This window comes from Typopeltis vanoorti, chromosome 8 (genome assembly GCF_054136105.1).
Source record: "Typopeltis vanoorti isolate ZY-2024b chromosome 8, IOZ_Tvanoo_1.0, whole genome shotgun sequence".
NCBI classification, from domain to species: Eukaryota; Metazoa; Arthropoda; class Arachnida; order Uropygi; family Thelyphonidae; genus Typopeltis; species Typopeltis vanoorti.
Window position 1 is genome coordinate 92,726,105 of NC_143556.1, and position 19,158 is coordinate 92,745,262.

Consider the following 19,158-nt stretch of genomic DNA (forward strand, 5'->3'; position numbering starts at 1 on the left):
TACTTTAAGAAAATTATTTATATACATAATTTTGACTTACAAAAATAAAGATTTTTATTTTTATTATAAAGATTTTCTATCATCAAATAACATCTGATGATAGAAACATGGCAAAAAGAATTATAATAATAAGTTTTACTTTTGTTTAAAGCTGTCATAAAACATTTAGAAGTTTCAATTTTTTCTGTTTTAATCCCTGCAGGATGTTAGAAACATTGATTTTTAGAAAAGAAATCATTAAGGTTGCAGGCCACCAGTTTGTGATTCCTGATCTACATCAACACCACCTACTGTCCAGCACTGGTATTTTTTGTCTGTAAATTGCATTTGTACTCAAAGCCGATTTGTCTGTATGCGAGATGAAACATCAAAGTTTCCAGGAGAATAAACCCTGCTCCCGTCATACGAGATTGGCTAACTCACCTTCAATTGAAAAAAAAAAAATATATATATATATATAAAGATTCTTCTTGTTATGAAGAGAATTGAACTTATGCCTTTTCAGATCGAAGGGTGCAATGTACCATTGTTCTTTCAATTGCGCTACAGAGGTGCAATTTTGGGAGCCTTCTTTTATGAATTAGAGCTACAGCTATGATTATGCTACAAGTGTCCTGTCCTTGTTAAGAAATGAATACTGTAGGTCTAATTACAATTCTCACAAAACCTATAGTCATTACAACTTACTAACTCTAGCAACATAGGTTGGTCGATTGGTAGAGCCTCTGCTACTAATGGCTCAGTTAAATAAGTTTGAGCGTGGTTAGTAGTTGGATGGGGACGAATCGTTCGATGCTGTTGGCACACTCTCCCTCGATGAGTCTTTGGACTCCCTGGAGGTGTCAAATAATAATAATAATAATAATAACATGGACGAAATTGAATCTACTAGTGAAACCTTGCTAAGAAGAGTTTTGCAAATTTCCACTTAAATTATCTAAAAGGATAAGGATACTAAGATTATGAAAAGGTTGTTTTTTTAAAAAAAACAAAAAATCAGCTAACGCCTTTTTATTCCCATATACGGGAGCAGGCGAGGCCATTTAGCCCTATCTAACTTTTGGAGACTGAGTGGGCAGTTCAATCTCCACTGGTACCCAATCAGAGATAGATGGCCCAAGGCTATCACTAATTAAGCGGTACGCAGTGAAGAGAGACGGCTCAAATGTGCCGCCATCTCGTGGTCCCTAACCCTAACACAATATATTTAATGTCTGAAATAATGTGGGTTCTACGGTCGATTTTCTCGAGTTTACAGGACGAAAAACCCGAGTTTCCGGGAGGAAAAACCTGCTTGCCCGTGCCAGTGATCGACTAACTCGGGAACCGGTCGAAAAAAGGCTTAGAAAAATTTCCTCTAGTCGCCGACTAGACTCGAAACCAAGTCTTCCTTCGTGCGGCCAAGCGCGGTGGTATGCAAACGCCACATCCACCGAGCTACACAGGCTCAGTGGATGTGGCGTTTAAGAAGTTTAATACATTTTACTCGATACTTAGCCTCTCTCTCTCTCTCTCCTACAAATATAGTTAAACATTCTGTGAAGATAAATATAAATACCCCAGCAATGCATTCAACTCACTAACAAATCTCCACATAAAAAAATTACTCCTCACACCCTTCACCATATTTTTATACAACTTCCAGGGATGGCCTCCAATTCTTCCCATCTTTCTTTCATTCACTCTTTCTATAATTCCTTCTGTATTAATCTGATAGAGCCCTTCAAGTTAGTTAAGGGATTTTATCATATATCCTCTTTCCATCCTATCCACCACCCTCTATAATCCACATTCCCTCAAATACTCTTCATAACCAACACTCCAGAGCCCTAATATCACTTTGGTCATTCATCTCTGAACCCTCTCTAGTGTTTCTACATCACAATGAAAACTATGTGACCAAATCTGAGCAATAGTCCATATGTGATTTGACCAATGACTTATAGAGGCACCACCACCTCTATCATAGCAGCAATACAATCTGCAGTCTTTTCAATACTTGTGATGTGCCTTCTGAACTTCAGTCCACTGTCTACCATCCCTCCAAGATCCCAAATCTCATCTATAATTGATATAACTGGGCCTTTAGAATCATTGCAGAACAGTCCTACTATTGAAAAAAACAAATGGAGTTTTGCATTCTGTGCTTGATTTGAGGGCAGTTAAATAAGGTCGCAGTACCCATTAATTTTCCTCTGAACAGCATAAAAGAATCGTTAGTTACTTTAAATGGCACTAAGTTATTCTCAAAGCTTGATCAATTCTACCAAATACCTCTGAAAAAAGAACAGACAATATTTAGTATCTACCACACAGTGGAAAAAACTCCAACATGTATGCCACAAGAATTACATGTAATTCTGTCACATATGTTGGGAAATGGTGTTCTGACCTTTCAAGACTTGTTATATTCTGTAAATTTTGATTCTTATTGCAAACTTCTAAAACAAGTCACATATAAATATAGATTACATGATTTAACTTAAAAGAGAAAATATCAAAATGAAATTTCTTTTTGGAAGAAGTTGTATATCTTTGCCATGTGATAAGTAAAGATTGAATAAAATGTTAGCACTCTAGCTTTCTTCAGTGTCCCCAAAATAGACAAGTTAGATTTGCTGGCATGATAAATTTTTACCAACTGTTTATTCCAAACTGTTCACCATATTTAAATGCTCTACCAAATCTTATAAGGATAGAGTAAAATTTACTTTGGGAACTAAAGAACCAAGATCATTTAAAATTTTAAAACATTTCTAATGACCCCCCCCTCTCATCAGTTTTAATTCATACAAAGTTTAATAAACCTTTTTTTCATAAGCACAGATTGCATCATCTCGTGATTATATTGCTGCAGTTGTAGAACAGAATGAAGGATATGAATTAAAACTAATTGCTTTCCTGAGTAGATGACTGGGCAACTCAGAAGTGAACTAATCGACTATTGAAAAGGAAATATTTCCTCTCAGCAAACTGAGATAACTTAAATGGTCAAGATATGTTAGATCAGACCAAAAACCCTGATCATTTCTAAGAAACATGAATAACAAAAATCTGAGAATTAAACACTGATCTTCAGAAACTCCAGAATCCAATCTTAAGGTTTGCTACATTCCTGGAAAACAAAATATAGTAGCAGCTTGCCTCTCTAGATCAATCAAAGAGAGTGAATTAGAAGAGATGCCTCTGGGAAGAAAATCTATTATGAAGTGATCAAAACATCAAGTGAATCCAATTTCTATTTTGTATCAGGATATCAACAGCAATCATGACAAATGGAATGTGGAAGTAGCAAGGGCCTAAAAGGAAGATAAGGTTTAGAAGAAAATTTATACGGATTTAAAGGCTGCGAACTTTCTAAGGTTTCTCCAATCGATACTGAATATCTGTTTCAATAGAGATGAATTACAGATGTTTAAATAATAAATATGTACTAGTAGTTTACCTAAAATCATTGTTCATTTTGTGATGATCTTACAGGTATTGAACCTGTCATTCCTCTAATCTTGTAGAACACATAGGTTCTCAAAAACACTAGACTTATGAAAACATAATACAGTACTGAGTATGTTTAGATAGCGACGTTAAAATTTTTCCTGTATTTTGCTGTGGATATAACAAGTCCATTACCACAAACAGAAGAAGTAACAAGTATATCTTTGTTATAATAGATATACTGTCTTGCTATCCAGAAGCATTTCCCATTAAAGACTAGAAGGCAGAGACTATAGCAAGGTGTTTTGTTGAAGGCATCACATGAAGTTCTGGAAGTCTTGGAACACTTTACAGATAGGGATCCAAATTTTTCTCACACCATTTTATTCAAGTATGTAATACATTGGGTATAAAAAATTATTCACAACTTCATATAGACCTCAATGTAATACTGAACATATCAATCAGATATTAGCTAATGTCATTATGTAGGCTTCTGTGGAGAGATGCTTCTCTTATGTAATGATATCCTAACTCAAGGTGAGTCACTACTTTCAAAAGTGAATAAATTTAAAAACTAAGAATAAAACAAAAACTTTTCCATAACAAGTTAACATTTCTTTTGTGATGAAGAGACAATAGTTATTCCTTGTTTATTAAGGTTGAACTGGCAGTTCATCACAACACATGCTTTAAGATTTCTAAATCACTTAGGGAATTGAACAACGTGGATCCGAATATAAATTAAATTATACTTTAATAAATATTTCTGATATTTCCGCAACGTCACGTTGCCATTTTCAAAAGGAACTTACAAAAAGGCACGTGCATGCAGGCACAACAACACAGTAACTGAGAATGAAGGTATGAAGCTATCGTTCTCCTAGAAGAACTTTCGTGCACTTTAAATCACGAACTGTGGTCTATTTTACATGACATCTCGTGTACCACTGCAGACAAAGAATTTGAAAAAATACGAGGCTGACAGATGAAAAAATTCGAAAAATTAAAAAAGAATTCTACCATCAATCCAAAACTTGCTACCAACACTGTAATCAACCTTTCTTCAGTCACCCTGAAGCCCTCAACGCGCTTGCACGTGGCCACAACTTCGCCATTGCTCCCAGAAAAATACCCAGTGAGGATATTATGATCCAGATCGAAAGGGGAATCTGCCACCTTCCACATCAAATCGCCAACAGTGTAAGACTGGATGTAGCTTGTGTCCTTTCCAAAGGAAGACCACCAAAAACCAACATATCCAACAAGGAATTTAAAGCTCTACAGGAAATAAGGAATAATAAAGAATTAGTTATCACCAAAGCAGATAAGGGAAATGCAACTGTAGTACTTAACCAAAAGGACTACAAAGGTAAGCTTAATGCTCTTCTATTAAATCGGGCTACTTACCTCCCCATCGAATATAATCCCACCAACTCACAAATGAGAAAACTTCACAGGCTCCTTAAGAAAGTTACTTCTTGGCCTGTAGAAGTTACCAACAGATTAAAGCCGTTTAACTCTATACGCCCCCCCCCCCCCCCGTATTTACGGACTCCCAAAAATACATAAAGAAAATGTGCCATAGAAAGAAATGTCAACCATCTCTCCAGTATCGAAGCCAACAGACTTCGATTTGAAGTAGCTAAAGTGATCTACAATGCCAAACCTTCAGAATTAAATATCCCACCATCAGAATTGAAAGCTATTATTTCCTTAAAACATAATAGAAGCATAATCATTACCAGAGCTGATAAAGGAAATACCACTGTGGTTCTTGATACAAACTCATATGACCGAAAAATGAATTTACTTCTTCGAGATCGTAATACTTACGCCAAATTGGATTATGATCCTACAAAACGTCAACTCAGAAAATTAAATAAGCTACTTAATGAAACTTCCTCCTTAGATGAAGAAACAATCAAAAAGCTTAAAACATACCATGCAAGACGGGTGGGTCTAATGTTCCACTTAGACCCGTCGTAGACTGTATCAGCAGTCAAACTTACAAGTTATCAATATTCTTATCTAACCTTCTCTGCCCTCACATAGGCAACTCAGTCTCTTCAATCAAAAATTCTACTGAGTTTCACACAAAAATTAAAGACATTCAACTATCAAAAACTGACTTGTTAATCAGCTTCGACATTGTCTCCCTCTTCACAAACATTCCCCATAAATAAACAATAGAATTACTAACTCAAAAATTTCCATCTGATATAGTTGAATTGTTCAAGTTTGTTATTACATCAGGTTACTTCGAAAGATGAAATTTACAAGCAAGAAGAAGGAACAGCAATGGGATCTCCTTTATCACCAAACCTAGCAAACTTGTTTCTAGAACACCTTGAGGGAAAAAAAAAAATTCACTTTTGAACCCAAACCAAAAATTTGGTTAAGATATGTCGATGACGTATTTGCAGTCTGGGATCATCCCGAACATGAATTAGAAATGTTTCTAGATAAAATTAACCTTCTTCATCATCGCATCAACTTTACATTAGAAAAAGAATCTCCACAGGGTATCTCCTTTTTGGATTTACACATACAAAGAAAAGAAGACGGTTTCATCGCCACGTCTGTCTTTCGCAAGCCTACATTCTCAGGTCGCTACATTCACAATTCTTCCACTCATCATCCATCTCAGAAATCTGGCATTATTAAATCACTAGTTTCCAGAGCACACAAATTCTGTTCCTCTGAAGAATCTTTAAACGAGGAATTAGAAGTAATCAACAATACAGCCATCCTAAATGGATATAATCCTAAAACAACTCAAAAAAAAATCAGTCACTTCTCCACACATCAAAAACAGGAAGAAGTCTATAGGATTCCCATACCTTACGTCAAAGGCATCTCCAAACGTCTTTCTAAAATTACGAAGAAATACAATTTTGCCACTACTTACAAACCTATCAACCAAATTCACAACTTGTTACCTTCTCCTAAGGACAAACTCTCACCTTTGATGTTGCCTGGCATTTATGAGATTCCATGCTCATGCAAATTGTCTTACTTTGGACAGACAGGTAGGTCTATTCAGAAACGCATCTCGGAACATCAAGACCACATTCGTCTTTTTAAACCGCAGAAATCTGGCCACTCTCAACACGGAATTGAAAATCCAAACCATAGGATCCATTGGGAAAAATCTAAACTTTTACATAGATCTTTATATAAATATGAACGTTTATACAAAGAAAGTTCTGAAGCCCTACTACACAGATCAAACTTAAACTGCAATGACGTTCTTACTATTCCTAAAGTATGGGAAATTGCCATACAAAATTGTGTTAAATAATTTTTTTTAATTAATTAATTTTTTTTTTTTTTACTTCTGTAACACGTTATGCACGTTTCATGAGATTCTACTGTAATCATGTGCCCTAATGGTATGTTATTCCTATTATTGTTTTAAACTACTGTACTGATGATTTCCTAAGATACTTAGGATGAAATATTTACAATTAAATAATTTTCACTGTGATTAATACGTATGTTTCTTTTAATTAAAACTGTTAATGTATTAATGTTTTTGGTACCTGCTTTAAACAGAAACTGAATATGCTCAAAGTAAAACATATGTTGAAGATATGCTTGATCATCAAATTCCTGACATGTATCCTCAAGGAGGTGTAAATGATATCATGATAGTACCACATGAAAAAGTTATATAATTACTTTAACTTCCTATCAACAATTTTCCTCCAAATTAATCTGTTATTTATCAAGACTCCAACATTATCAGATCTTATATTTCTGTCTTCTAAGGCACTTCTAACTGTATCAATCCACCATGATTTTGGTCTTTTTCCTGCCATCCTAGTAAAGAATATTTGTTATTTTGCTAACCTTTCTCTCCCATTATGTTTAAGTGAGCAGATCAGCAAAAATTAGCTGCTAACACACTCCTGAGTGCTAACATCAAACACTTTCCTAATATTCTCAATTTTTTAATATGACACTGCCATTGATACCATCTGTTCAATCTCCTAATCTTTAAATTAAGAGGATAAAAATCCCTTATTATTTTACAGCCAGTGGCGAAGAACTATCGGCGAATCCAAGGGTAAGTGACCACCTGGTAGTACAACACCAAGGCAACTTGAAGCAAAGGTGGAGCAAGATCCCTCACTATCGTTGATATTTTCTCATAATGTAAAAACATACAGCTCCTAGGAGATGTAATACTGCTTTACATTATGAAAAGAGGTCACTACCCAGACCGGTTTCAACCTTTTTTTGAGGTCTTATCAGTGAGTAGCTAGACCTGGATGATGATGATATCAAAGTTTAAGTGAAAAGAACTTGCATACCTTCACTATACGAATGCCAGAAAGGTGTGCCCATATATTATATTATAACAAAGATAAAAAGCCAAACGGCTATTTTTTCTGGTAAAGTTAATTAAATTAAGGGGATAAAAATACCTTATTATTTTATCCCCTTAATTTAACTAACTTCGCCAGAAAAAAATAGCCGTTTAGCTTTCCATCTCTCCTAATCTTTCTCAAAACTCTCATATCTCTGTCTCCAGTCTTTGATCATGTTTTATTTTTAACCCAGTTCTCAGATCCATCAAGTTAAAATTGGCTTGAGCAATGTCTTGTATAGGAACCAAACCTTGGAGATTCAGTGGCAAGCCTTGAAGAAAACTCTGATTCGGCCAGAGAGGCATGTGGTGAGGTTGTCTGCAAGGATAGAAAAATCAGGACTCCATGGTGGACACAGGAAGTTAAAGAGGCAGTGAATGAAAAGAAGAAATCACATCAAAAGTTCCTGGCAAATAAGTCAGCTTTTGCTCTTAGAGAATACACAGACAAATGTAAAAAAGCGAAACACTGTGTAAAACTAGCTAAACAAAAGTCATGGGAGGATTTTGGCAAGAACATAGAAAATAAATATCAAGAAGGTGGTAAGATATTGTGGAGGGTGTTGAAGAAGCTTAGAAATGGAAGAAAGAGTGCTGTAAAAGGAATTAGAGATGATAAAGGTGACATGAAAACAGCAGAAAAAGATATCCTTGAAGTATGGAGTAATTACTTCGAAAAATTGCTAAATGAAACAAGCAGTGATAGCACAGTGGTAAAAAACACTCAACAGGCATACAGTCAGGAATATATATCCATACTTGAAGTAGAAAAAGTCAAAAGCTTGAAATGTGGAAAGGCAGCAGTAGTAGATGATATTCGATCAGAAATGCTGAAGTATGGTGGTATAAAAGTCTTACAGTGGCTGCACTGCATAGTTCAGAAGGTCTGGACAGAGGGACGAATTCCCAATGATTGGAGTAGAGCTCTCATAGTACCCATACATAAAAAGGGAAATAAAACTGAATGTGAGAATTACAGAGGTATTTCCCCACTGAGTGTTCCTGGTAAGATATATGCAAGTATACTTGAGAAGAATTGTGGAAGAAAAGCTGGATTCAGGCCAAATAGAGGCTGTCAGGATCAGATCTTCACTATACGAAAAATAGTCGAGAAATCTCTATTTGAGTTTTGTCGATCTGGAAAAGGCATATGTTAAGGTGCCAAGAGAGAAGCTATTCAATACACTACAGTTATATGGTGTCGATGGGGCATTATATCAAGCAATACTTAGTCTGTATTTGAGTTGTAAGCCGGCAGTTACAATTGAAGGATGTACAGGAAGATGGTTTAATGTTAAATCTGGTGTGAAACAAGGATGTACATTATCCCCTCTGTTATTCATTATCTATATGGATCACATTATGAAGGAAAGTGGTATTAAACATGATATCAGAATTGGAGATGTTAATGTCAGCTCTTTGCTTTATGCGGACAATGTTATACTTCTGAATAAATCCGCTACAAGTTTGCAAGATTCCCTGACTAATTGAATAACTGTAGTAATAGATATGGTATGAAGGTCAGCATTAAAAAGACAAAGACAATGAAAACTGGTAGAATCATTGAAAATGTCAACTGTGTTGTGAATGGAGAACCTGTGGAACAAGTAAAACATTTCAGCTACTTAGGCACGATTTTTAGTGAATATGGTAAATTAAATATGGAAATAGACAACAGAATCAAGAAAGCTGGTATGGTAGGAAGTCAACTGAATAAATTCATAAGAGAGAAATTAGTCGGAACACTAAATTAGCTGTATACAAGATAGTGTTCAAACCAATTTTAACTTATGGATCTGAGAGCTGGGTCAGAAGTAAAACACTTGACCAAAGACCAGAGACCACAGATATGAGAGTCCTGAGAAAGATTAGAGACGTGAACAGATGGCATCAATGGCAATACCATATTAAAAACGAGGATATTAGGAAAGAACTTGACATTGTCGGCATCCAGGAATACGTTAGCAGAGCTAATCTCAGGTGGTATGGTCACTTAAATAGAATGGGAGAGGAAAGATTAGCAAAACAAGTGTTCTCTGGCAGGAAAACGACGCAGAGGAAGACCAAGATATAGGTGGATTGATATGGTACGATGTGCCTTAGACGATAGAAATATAAGATCTGATAATGATAATATTGGAGTCTTGTGTTAGCAACCTTTCAAAGTATTTATTCCAGACATCTAGAATATCTTTATCTTCAGTTCTCATGTCACCTTTACCATATTCAATTCCTATTACAGTACTCTTTCCTTCATCCCTAAGCGTTTTTCAATAGCCTCCAGAATATTTTGTCACCTTCCTAATATTTATTTTCTAAGTTCTTACCAAAGTTTTCCCATGACTTGGTGTAGCCAGTTTTATATAGTGCTGCACTTTCTTATATATTTCTGTATATCCTCTCTGTCCCAGAAACTTTTGATACATTTTTTCCCTTGGTTTGGTTCCTGTTTGCAAACTTTCATTTTCTTGAATAACGTTTGTATATTTTAGTCTATAATTTACCTCTGAAAGCTGCTCAAACTTGGATTCCTTTGAAAACTTTTTTACACTCCTCTTTTCAAGAAGAAATTTACTGTTATCCTGCTCAAAACTAAATTGTCATCACTTCCAATTTCAAATCCTCCATATACTCATGTCCTAAAGCAGTGAGAAAACATCATTATGAACAATATCATAATCAATGCGACTTATTTCTTGCATATTCTCTCCATGTGTCTTTTGCACATTTTTATGTTAGAACATAGTGTTAGTAATAACTAATTCATGTCCTCAACAAATTTTAGCAGGTACTTACATTAATATTGGCTTTTCTCTTTTCTCCACATTTTTCCAAAACATTTCAATATGGCTGGTAATGATTTCTTAGTCTGCTATTTAGATCTCCAACAAGGACAAATTCCTTTTCGTCATGTCAACTGCCTTTCCATGTACCTCAAAAAATTCCTCTATTTCTTCCTTGTAGAACCTTCTGTGAAACTATAGGCATAAACTGTCTCATTGTCTGAGATACAGGTATAAGTTGTCAATTTCTTGAGTAATTGTATGCAAGGACATCTGTTGTTGTTCTTTCCCTTAGAGAACTTATGAATTGATGAGAAACATGTGTTCTGTGTTTCCAGAACAAGAATAGCCAAGTTTTCTATTGTTTCAGTTTGATTCTCAGACTGAAATATGTTACCCTGTGTTTTTGCAAACACATAGTAATTCATGTCAAAACAAATTTGAGCCAAAGATTAAGGTTATAAGTATGTAGAAGGGTCACTATTTTTTCCCCCTATGCACACTTCAATAAAATGCGTGAAAGAAAGAAACTTGGCTTTCAAGTATGTAACTTGAAACCTTAACTCTGTTACTATGGACAGTGAACTTAGTGGACGTTTAGAGGCCAAATACAGCACTAAAGGAAATGTCTCTAGAATGGATTTCCAATTTACATAATCTTCAACTCGCACATTTAACTAAAGTGTAAATTTCTTATATCTTTTTAATGAGAATTCTGCACCTTAAAGTGAGACCAACAAAAAGCATGGTATGATAAATGTTGTGAGAAATTTATTAATATTAAGAAATCAAAAGATCACACTTGCATAGATCTAGGTGAAGAAATCAGCAGTTCAGGAAGAAAACTATATTTGATATCTTTAAAACTATTATGGCTTCTGCTCAAGCTACTTAGTCTAAATAATGTCTTTGCTTAAAGTAATGATATTAAATTAATATTTTAATTCAAATTCTTAAAAATTATACAATACTTACATTATTATCTGTAACATATTCAGCAGTCAGGTACAAGAAAAGTTGCTTGACATTCCAATTAAACAAATTGCTAAGATGTTAATAGGTTAAGGATTCGAGTGAAAATTACAAGAATTAAATATACACACACATATCTACATATATATATATATATACATATATACATATACATATATACATACATACATATATATACATATATACATACATACATATATATACATATATACATACATACATATATATACATATATACATACATACATATATATATATATATATATATATATATATATATATATATATATATATATAGCATACAACTATTTACAGTTATTCTATTCTAAACAATTCCAAAAGGAATTTATATAGGCATTCAAAGACTTCTCTTTAAACGCTATTTCTTGAAAGCTTGCCAAAGCTTATCTCTCGTGATAAGCTTTGGCAAGTAGTACAGGAGTATGGAGTGGATGACCAACTATTAGCTGCCATCAAGGCCCAGAGTTTTGTGTCAGGGTAAACAGCACAAAATTCAAACCTTTCACAGTCTCTGTTGGTCTCTGCCAAGGGTGTGTTCTGTCACCCCCTCCTTTTCATAATATTTATGGATTGGATTGATAGGCACAGCTGAGGCAGTGAGTGTGTCAAAATTAAAAGATGTAGCATTGGACTTCTGCTTTTTGCAGATGACATAGTTCTGCTTAGCTCTGCCACAGATCACCTCCAGCAGATCCCTGGATAGGTTTGTAGCTGTTTGTGCAGAAGTCAGGATGAAGATCAGTGTGGCCAAAATGGAAACATTTGTGGTCTCAAAGACAACCATCCCAGTGCACTCTACATGTGAGTGGAGTCCCACTGAGGCAGGTGGAGAAGTTTAAATACCCAGGGTCCATATTCATGAGTGATGGAAAGTGGGACGTAGAGCTAGATACTCTAATTGGATCAGCAAGTGCAATATTGCAGGAGCATGGCCGTTCGGTAGTATTGAAGCAGGAGTTTAAGCAAGAAGGCAAAGCTGGCCGTCTTCAATACAGTCTATGTCTCCATCCTCACCTATGGTCATGAGAGCCGAGTAATGACCAAAAGAATGCGGACACGAATCCAAGCAGCTGAAATGAGGTTCCTTCGAAGGGTTGCGGGGCTGACAAGACTCAACAGCGTCAGAAGCTCTGCAATTCGGGAAACCCTCAATACTCAATTGCTGCTTCTCCGTGTTGAGAGATCACAGTTACGATGGTACAGGCACCTGGTCAGAATGCCACAAGAGAGGCTCTCCAGCAGGCCTTCTTTGCCAAGACAGAGGGTGGGAGGCCACATGAAAGGCAAAGGACTCACTGGATAGACTATATCCAAAACCTTGGATGGACACGTCTGGTGGGAGTCCCACCAGAATACCTCAGCTTGGTGGCAGAGGATCGTGACCATTGGAAGTCCCTCTTGCAGCTGCTGTCCCCACAACCCAATTAGGAAAGGTGTGCCTTGAAGATGGATGGATTATTTTCAAATCCCATGATTGCAACTTCATATCATTACACTGCTACATTCAAACATCACTGGGTCAACCCACTCAGATAAAAAAAAAAACATTCTCTAGCATTTTCCATACTCAAATGTGCATCTGTTACATCTGTAAGCGAAGGATATAAAAAACTGCATCATTTATTTGAATTTATTGTTACGAACATTATTTAATTTATTGTTATAAACAACTTTTTAATAAGCAACAACCTAGAATTTATTTTAAAAACTTATCTAGTGTTGTCTGTTATGTGTTTGAATATAGTAATTCATGAACAAATTGCTTATACTCATAATGCCTTTCAAAGTTTGTTGCTCAATGTTGCACACCGTGACAAAGTAGTCAGAGCTTCTTGCATCTGGGCATTGGTTGGAGGAGCTTCTAAAATTTGTTCTTCTATACTTGTATTAGGTTCACTTCCTTCTACTAGTTTAAAGTTATCATTGGAAGCAGCTTGACATGTTTCCAACGCTGTCATTGTAGCCACCATTTCAACACTGTTATCAATATCCAAGCAATTTTCAAATTCTTCTTTTGACATGTCATCTGGGATTTTATCAAAAATTTCATTTATAAGATATTCAAATTCTTTGGAAGAAGAAGTTTCAGAGTTTGTTTTAAAAAATCCACCTTTTTGGAAGCAGTTTTCAGTAGTCTTCTCTGAGACTTGCTTCCATGATATTGCTACCAAATGCACACAGATTTAGAATCTGTGTTCATTTCCCTTCAACGTCAAGTAGGGAAATCTTTTTTGCAATTGCACTTGCATCCAAGATTAACACAAAAGTCAGATTTTGACAAATGTTCTTTGTCAAATTCTTTCCTGATTAACCCTTGAAGTTCTTAATTCTGAGATGCAAAAGGCTAAACATTCGAGGATTTTGATAACAATAACCAGAACTTTGATTATAATAGACCGATTATTTATAATTCATTTTAAATGGTGTATTTTGGGACTTACTGATTTTGATAACATTATCTGTAATCACAATAAGCGGATTCTACAGTGTATAAGAAAATGTGGAGCTAAAAATCACATTTCACGTCTCATTTGATTGAGAAAAGCGGACTAGGTTTGGACCTAAATATGTGAGTTTTATACCTATTTTTATGTACTTTTATGATTTATATCTTGAAAACTTTGACTTGCTGCCACCAAATTACGTGGGATCCTAACTGAATGAGATGAGAAAGGACAATGAATCCAAAATTTTTATCTCTTCAGATAGTTTGCATAACAATCCATCATACCTATTTTGTGGTTTTTCAATTATCAACTGACAACAAAAAAAAAGTAGCAATCTAATGGAAGATAGCTCACTTGTGAAATATGTTTTGCCATTTTTAAAATCCCACTCTACAAAATGTATTTCAATGCCTTTCTGAACTCTGCAATTTTGCAGAAATGAATACTTTGAAAATTAGTTGCTATAGACAGTTTTCAGCAGAATGTGGCATCTGGAATATCAGAAAATTAAGCAGAAGACTTAAAGACTCGTCAATACTTGAAACAGAATTCAATAATTAAAAATTGTACCTGAATTAATATCCAGTTAAGTCAAGTTAGTTTTCCTAGACTTCAATCAAAATTCCTATTTTAGGCATCATGAAATATAGAATTTATACAAATTCCAAATGGAGTAATATTACTATGGTGATCTCCTCACCAACAGCATTATACATACTGAAGTCTATAGCTTTAAGTAATAAAGGCATTTAGTGTTTATAGAAATGAACAATCAATCACACCTAACCAATCACACACACTTCTTTAGATTTCGTATGTGCAAATTTTTAAATTTACAGTTTATCTAATAAAACCTCCAATTTTTGATGTGGAAAAATGTTATACAAACATTGTCATGGACAATCACAAAAGTTTAAAAATGAAATAATACAAGAAGCAAGTAGTTTCCACTGAATACTATTTCCATATAAAGAATGCTTCCCTGCTTTGTATTAGCACTCAGCATACTAATGTAAATGATACCTTGTACATAGAATACTGCATATATAAGGATGAGTAACATTTAAAAGCAAAAAAAAAAAAGTGATTTACAAAGACATGTGAGAGAAGGGTGTATATATATTAGAATGTATCTTGCTATTCATTTATGTGTCAGTCCATCTTGCTTTGTCATGTTGCAAGTTTTTTCAGCGCTAAGTAGGCAATTATATTTGCACAAGAAATTCTTGCTTTCATCCTTATTTAATCAAGCATAAACCAATAAGCCTGCACATGAAGTGGCTATACAACTAATATACAGAACAGCAGACCTCAAACTTCCGTTTGTATTCAATAATGTTCAGCACATTTTTTCCTTGGACACATATGTTATGAAGTGAATTATCATAACACGGCGTCATTACATATTCCTACGAAGAGGGCATATACTACACATTATGAGATACAAAAAAAGTGACAGAATGAAGTCTCTGCATACAAATAACATAACGGCAATAATGGTTCATGTGCAAACTGTTGTTTGTTCATGCTTGGACAAAATGGAATGAAAACAGTATAATTTGTCAAATATAATTTACTGAAGTGTGGGTGTTGTGCTCATTACTACAAAAAATGTTTTAAAATTAAAAAAAGTTAAAATACTACAAAAAATTTCTAAATCAACAAAGTTAACAAATAATGAAAATTTTAAAAGTCTGACTTGACATCATACTGTGTCCATTTTACTTTATAGCTGTTTCTGAATTACAAGACAACCCCAATCAGACCATATAAAATTTATTACTCAAACACAGCCAATTCTCACTATAGCAAACATCACATTAGTAACTCTCCCTTCGACAAACTATGGAAAAGTCCCAAAGACAACTAATATACAGAGCATCTGACTTCAAACTTCCCTTTGTATTCAATAATGTTCAGCACATTTTTTCCTTGGACACATATGATGTTATGATCTCACCTATAAGCATTGTACCTAAGGAACTAAATTTCCATAGGTACAATGCCATGCTAAAAGAAATTCACTACAATAAAGTATCCATTAAAATATTCTAGGAATTTGCTATAGTGAGTCAAACGTACTTGGACTAATTTTTTTTTATGTGAAAACTACTGCCACAGTCCATGTCAGTAGAGGTAACCTAAAGTGGTATGGCTACTTAAACAGAATGGGTGAGGACAGGTTAGCAAAACAGGTGTTTGTTGCCAAGATGGAAGGAAAGAGACCCAGAGGAAGACCAAGGTCTAGATGGATTAATTCAGAACTGCCTAAGAACAAAATGTCACATATGAAAATACAGGAATGCTTACTGGTAATAGACTAATTTGGAGGAAAATTGTGGATAGGAGATTAATAATAATGTTACCATAATCATGTAGTGTGGTCATAGTAACCTAAACACCCTTGGGGTATATATCAATCAATCTATCTATTTAGCCTCACTTCCAATTCTTCCCTCCCACTACAAGAAAATATACAACTTTATGTCAGTGCCTCCAACTTTGCCCTTCCTATATTCATCCTTAACCTTCTCATCTACAAAGCTGCATATGCCACCAAGTTTTCAGTGGGATCTTCTATATAAATTGAAGTGTGCCAAACCAGATTCTGACATACAGTGGAGGCTATGGCATAATATCTTGCCAACTTCCACTAAACTATACAAACTTCAACTTAGAGAATCAAATCTGTGTCTATTCTGCAAAGTTTCAGGTACCATGGAACACATATCTAACCTGTCCTGCAAACAAAGCAATGATTACCTATTGCCTCTAGCACTTGTAACTATGCAAGCAGCCAAGAAGACTACTGGAATTGCAATTTATTCTTCATCTGCATCAAGGCCATCATTCACAGTACACAAGAAATAACCGGCACCCATCCGTCACTGAATCGGAACAAACTCATGTGTAGCCTATGTCGGAAACTACAAAGCAGGCTTTCACTGGAACTAAATTATTACAAAGAAATAAGAACTGTCACAAAATTCACAGAGGAATGGAATCCAACTGGTACCCTATTCTGCATCGCCAATGATGATACACTACAGCTGAAAAATAACTAAAAGTGATACTGAACTGAAATATTGACTCTTACTAAAAAGACAAATCCTGTCTACCACTGATGTATCTTTTGCCTCCTTTCTATTGTATATTGAAAGGAAAATCCTTTTTTTTTTTCCCTCTGTAACACATATTCTTATAATATGTAAATAGTCTTTTGTTGCCTATCTTCCAATGTATATTTTATCAAGTTAAATAAAAAAAAATCTATCTATATAAAGATTCCCTTTCAAATTAAATACACTTTAAAGTTTGTGAGCGAAAAAAAAAAAAAAAAAACTAAGTAGCCGCTCCGAACCACTGATGCGTAATGAAACATAACCCCACCAAAATGTTAAAAACTGAAGTTTCGCAGATCTTTTACCGAAATATTTGGAACAATAGAACTGGTGTGTGGTTAAAATGTCAGCATGTCCAAATTTATAAATATACAGAATATAATATTATATAATATATTCTGTATATATATATACAGAATATACCTCCAGAGACAGAGGGTACTTAATATGTAAATAGTCTTTTGTTGCCTATCTTCCAATGTATATTTTATCAAGTTAAATAAAAAAAAATCTATCTATATAAAGATTCCCTTTCAAATTAAATACACTTTAAAGTTTGTGAGCGAAAAAAAAAAAAAAAAAAACTAAGTAGCCGCTCCGAACCACTGATGCGTAATGAAACATAACCCCACCAAAATGTTAAAAACTGAAGTTTCGCAGATCTTTTACCGAAATATTTGGAACAATAGAACTGGTGTGTGGTTAAAATGTCAGCATGTCCAAATTTATAAATATACAGAATATAATATTATATAATATATTCTGTATATATATATACAGAATAATATATAACAACACCTCCAGAGACAGAGGGTACTTAAGGGTCAAAGCTGTATAACGGAGAGGAGACCTCCACATAGCCTTTAAAGGAATGTGAAGAACTGAACAGGGTTTCTGACCTAATGTTCAATCCTCGATACAAAATCCTCATATTGCACCCTGTAGGGTATCTACCTAGATACTGAACGAATGAGGATGGGCTGACAATTTGGGATTTAGCTGATCAAATTGCAATTCTTATTGGCTTAAATCAAAATAACAAAATGATGGGACAACATGACAAAATTTCACACCAGCTGGGGCATCGCCCGGTTAAACAAGACACCCGTTGTTTTCAGCAGGGAACCAGGGTGAACAGCGAAAAGTTAGCTACTGGAACAAATCTGAAAAAACACCAAAACTCAACATCAGAGTTAAAGATCAGTACTATCAACATAAGAAGCCTGAATGGCAAAGAAATGGAGCTAGCTGTGGAATTAGATAAGTACCAGATCGACATAATAGGGGTGACTGAAACAAAAAAGACAAAAACTGGCGAGATCTTTATGAGCAATAAATATAAAATGTTATATTCAGGCAATGACAATCAAGGAAAAGAAGGAGTAGCCATTGTATTCAACACTAAATACGAGGCTAATCCTCTTGAATGGCAGGCAGTCTCAAGTAGAGTGATGTGGGCAAATATCCGAATGGGGAATGGACAATGAGACTTATTTATGCCTATGGTCCCACAGAAGGTTCTACTAAGGTAGAGGTGGAGGAATTTTTTGAGGCTTTATAGAAAGCAACTGACACAATGAAAAAGGAAAAGTTGGTCCTTGTTGGTGATCTAAATAGCATAGTAGGAAATGATTGTCAGACATACAAAAATAGTTTGGTAAAATTTGGAGAAAAGAGCAAAGCTAATAATAATAACAAATACCTGTTGGATTTCTGCTCAGGACATGGACTGGTTATTACTAACACAATATTCCAACATAAAAATATGCACAAATTCACACGGAGAGAAGGAATAAGAAAAGTCTCATTGACTATGTTATTGTTGATAGTGATGCTTTCTCCCTGGTGCAGGACACCAGAGAGTACTGAGGATTTGAAATTGAAAGTGATCACTATTTAGTCTTGAGCAGGAAAAAATTAAATTTCATATTGAAAAGAATAACATGTAAGAAAGTTTTGAAGCAAATAAAAGTTGAGCAGCT

At 34.8% G+C, this 19,158-nt stretch overlaps 1 protein-coding gene across 1 annotated transcript in view; it reads right to left on the reverse strand.

Annotated features, from left to right (window-relative positions):
• The window catches only part of Spase22-23 (Signal peptidase complex subunit Spase22-23), a 71,424-nt gene that overhangs the window by 25,290 nt on the left and 26,976 nt on the right, over nt 1-19,158 (reverse strand). Inside the window, exon 3 of the mRNA XM_090396825.1 lies at nt 11,569-11,643. Within this exon, the coding sequence (XP_090252951.1) occupies nt 11,569-11,643 (75 nt within the window). The remainder of the gene's footprint in view (nt 1-11,568; nt 11,644-19,158) is intronic.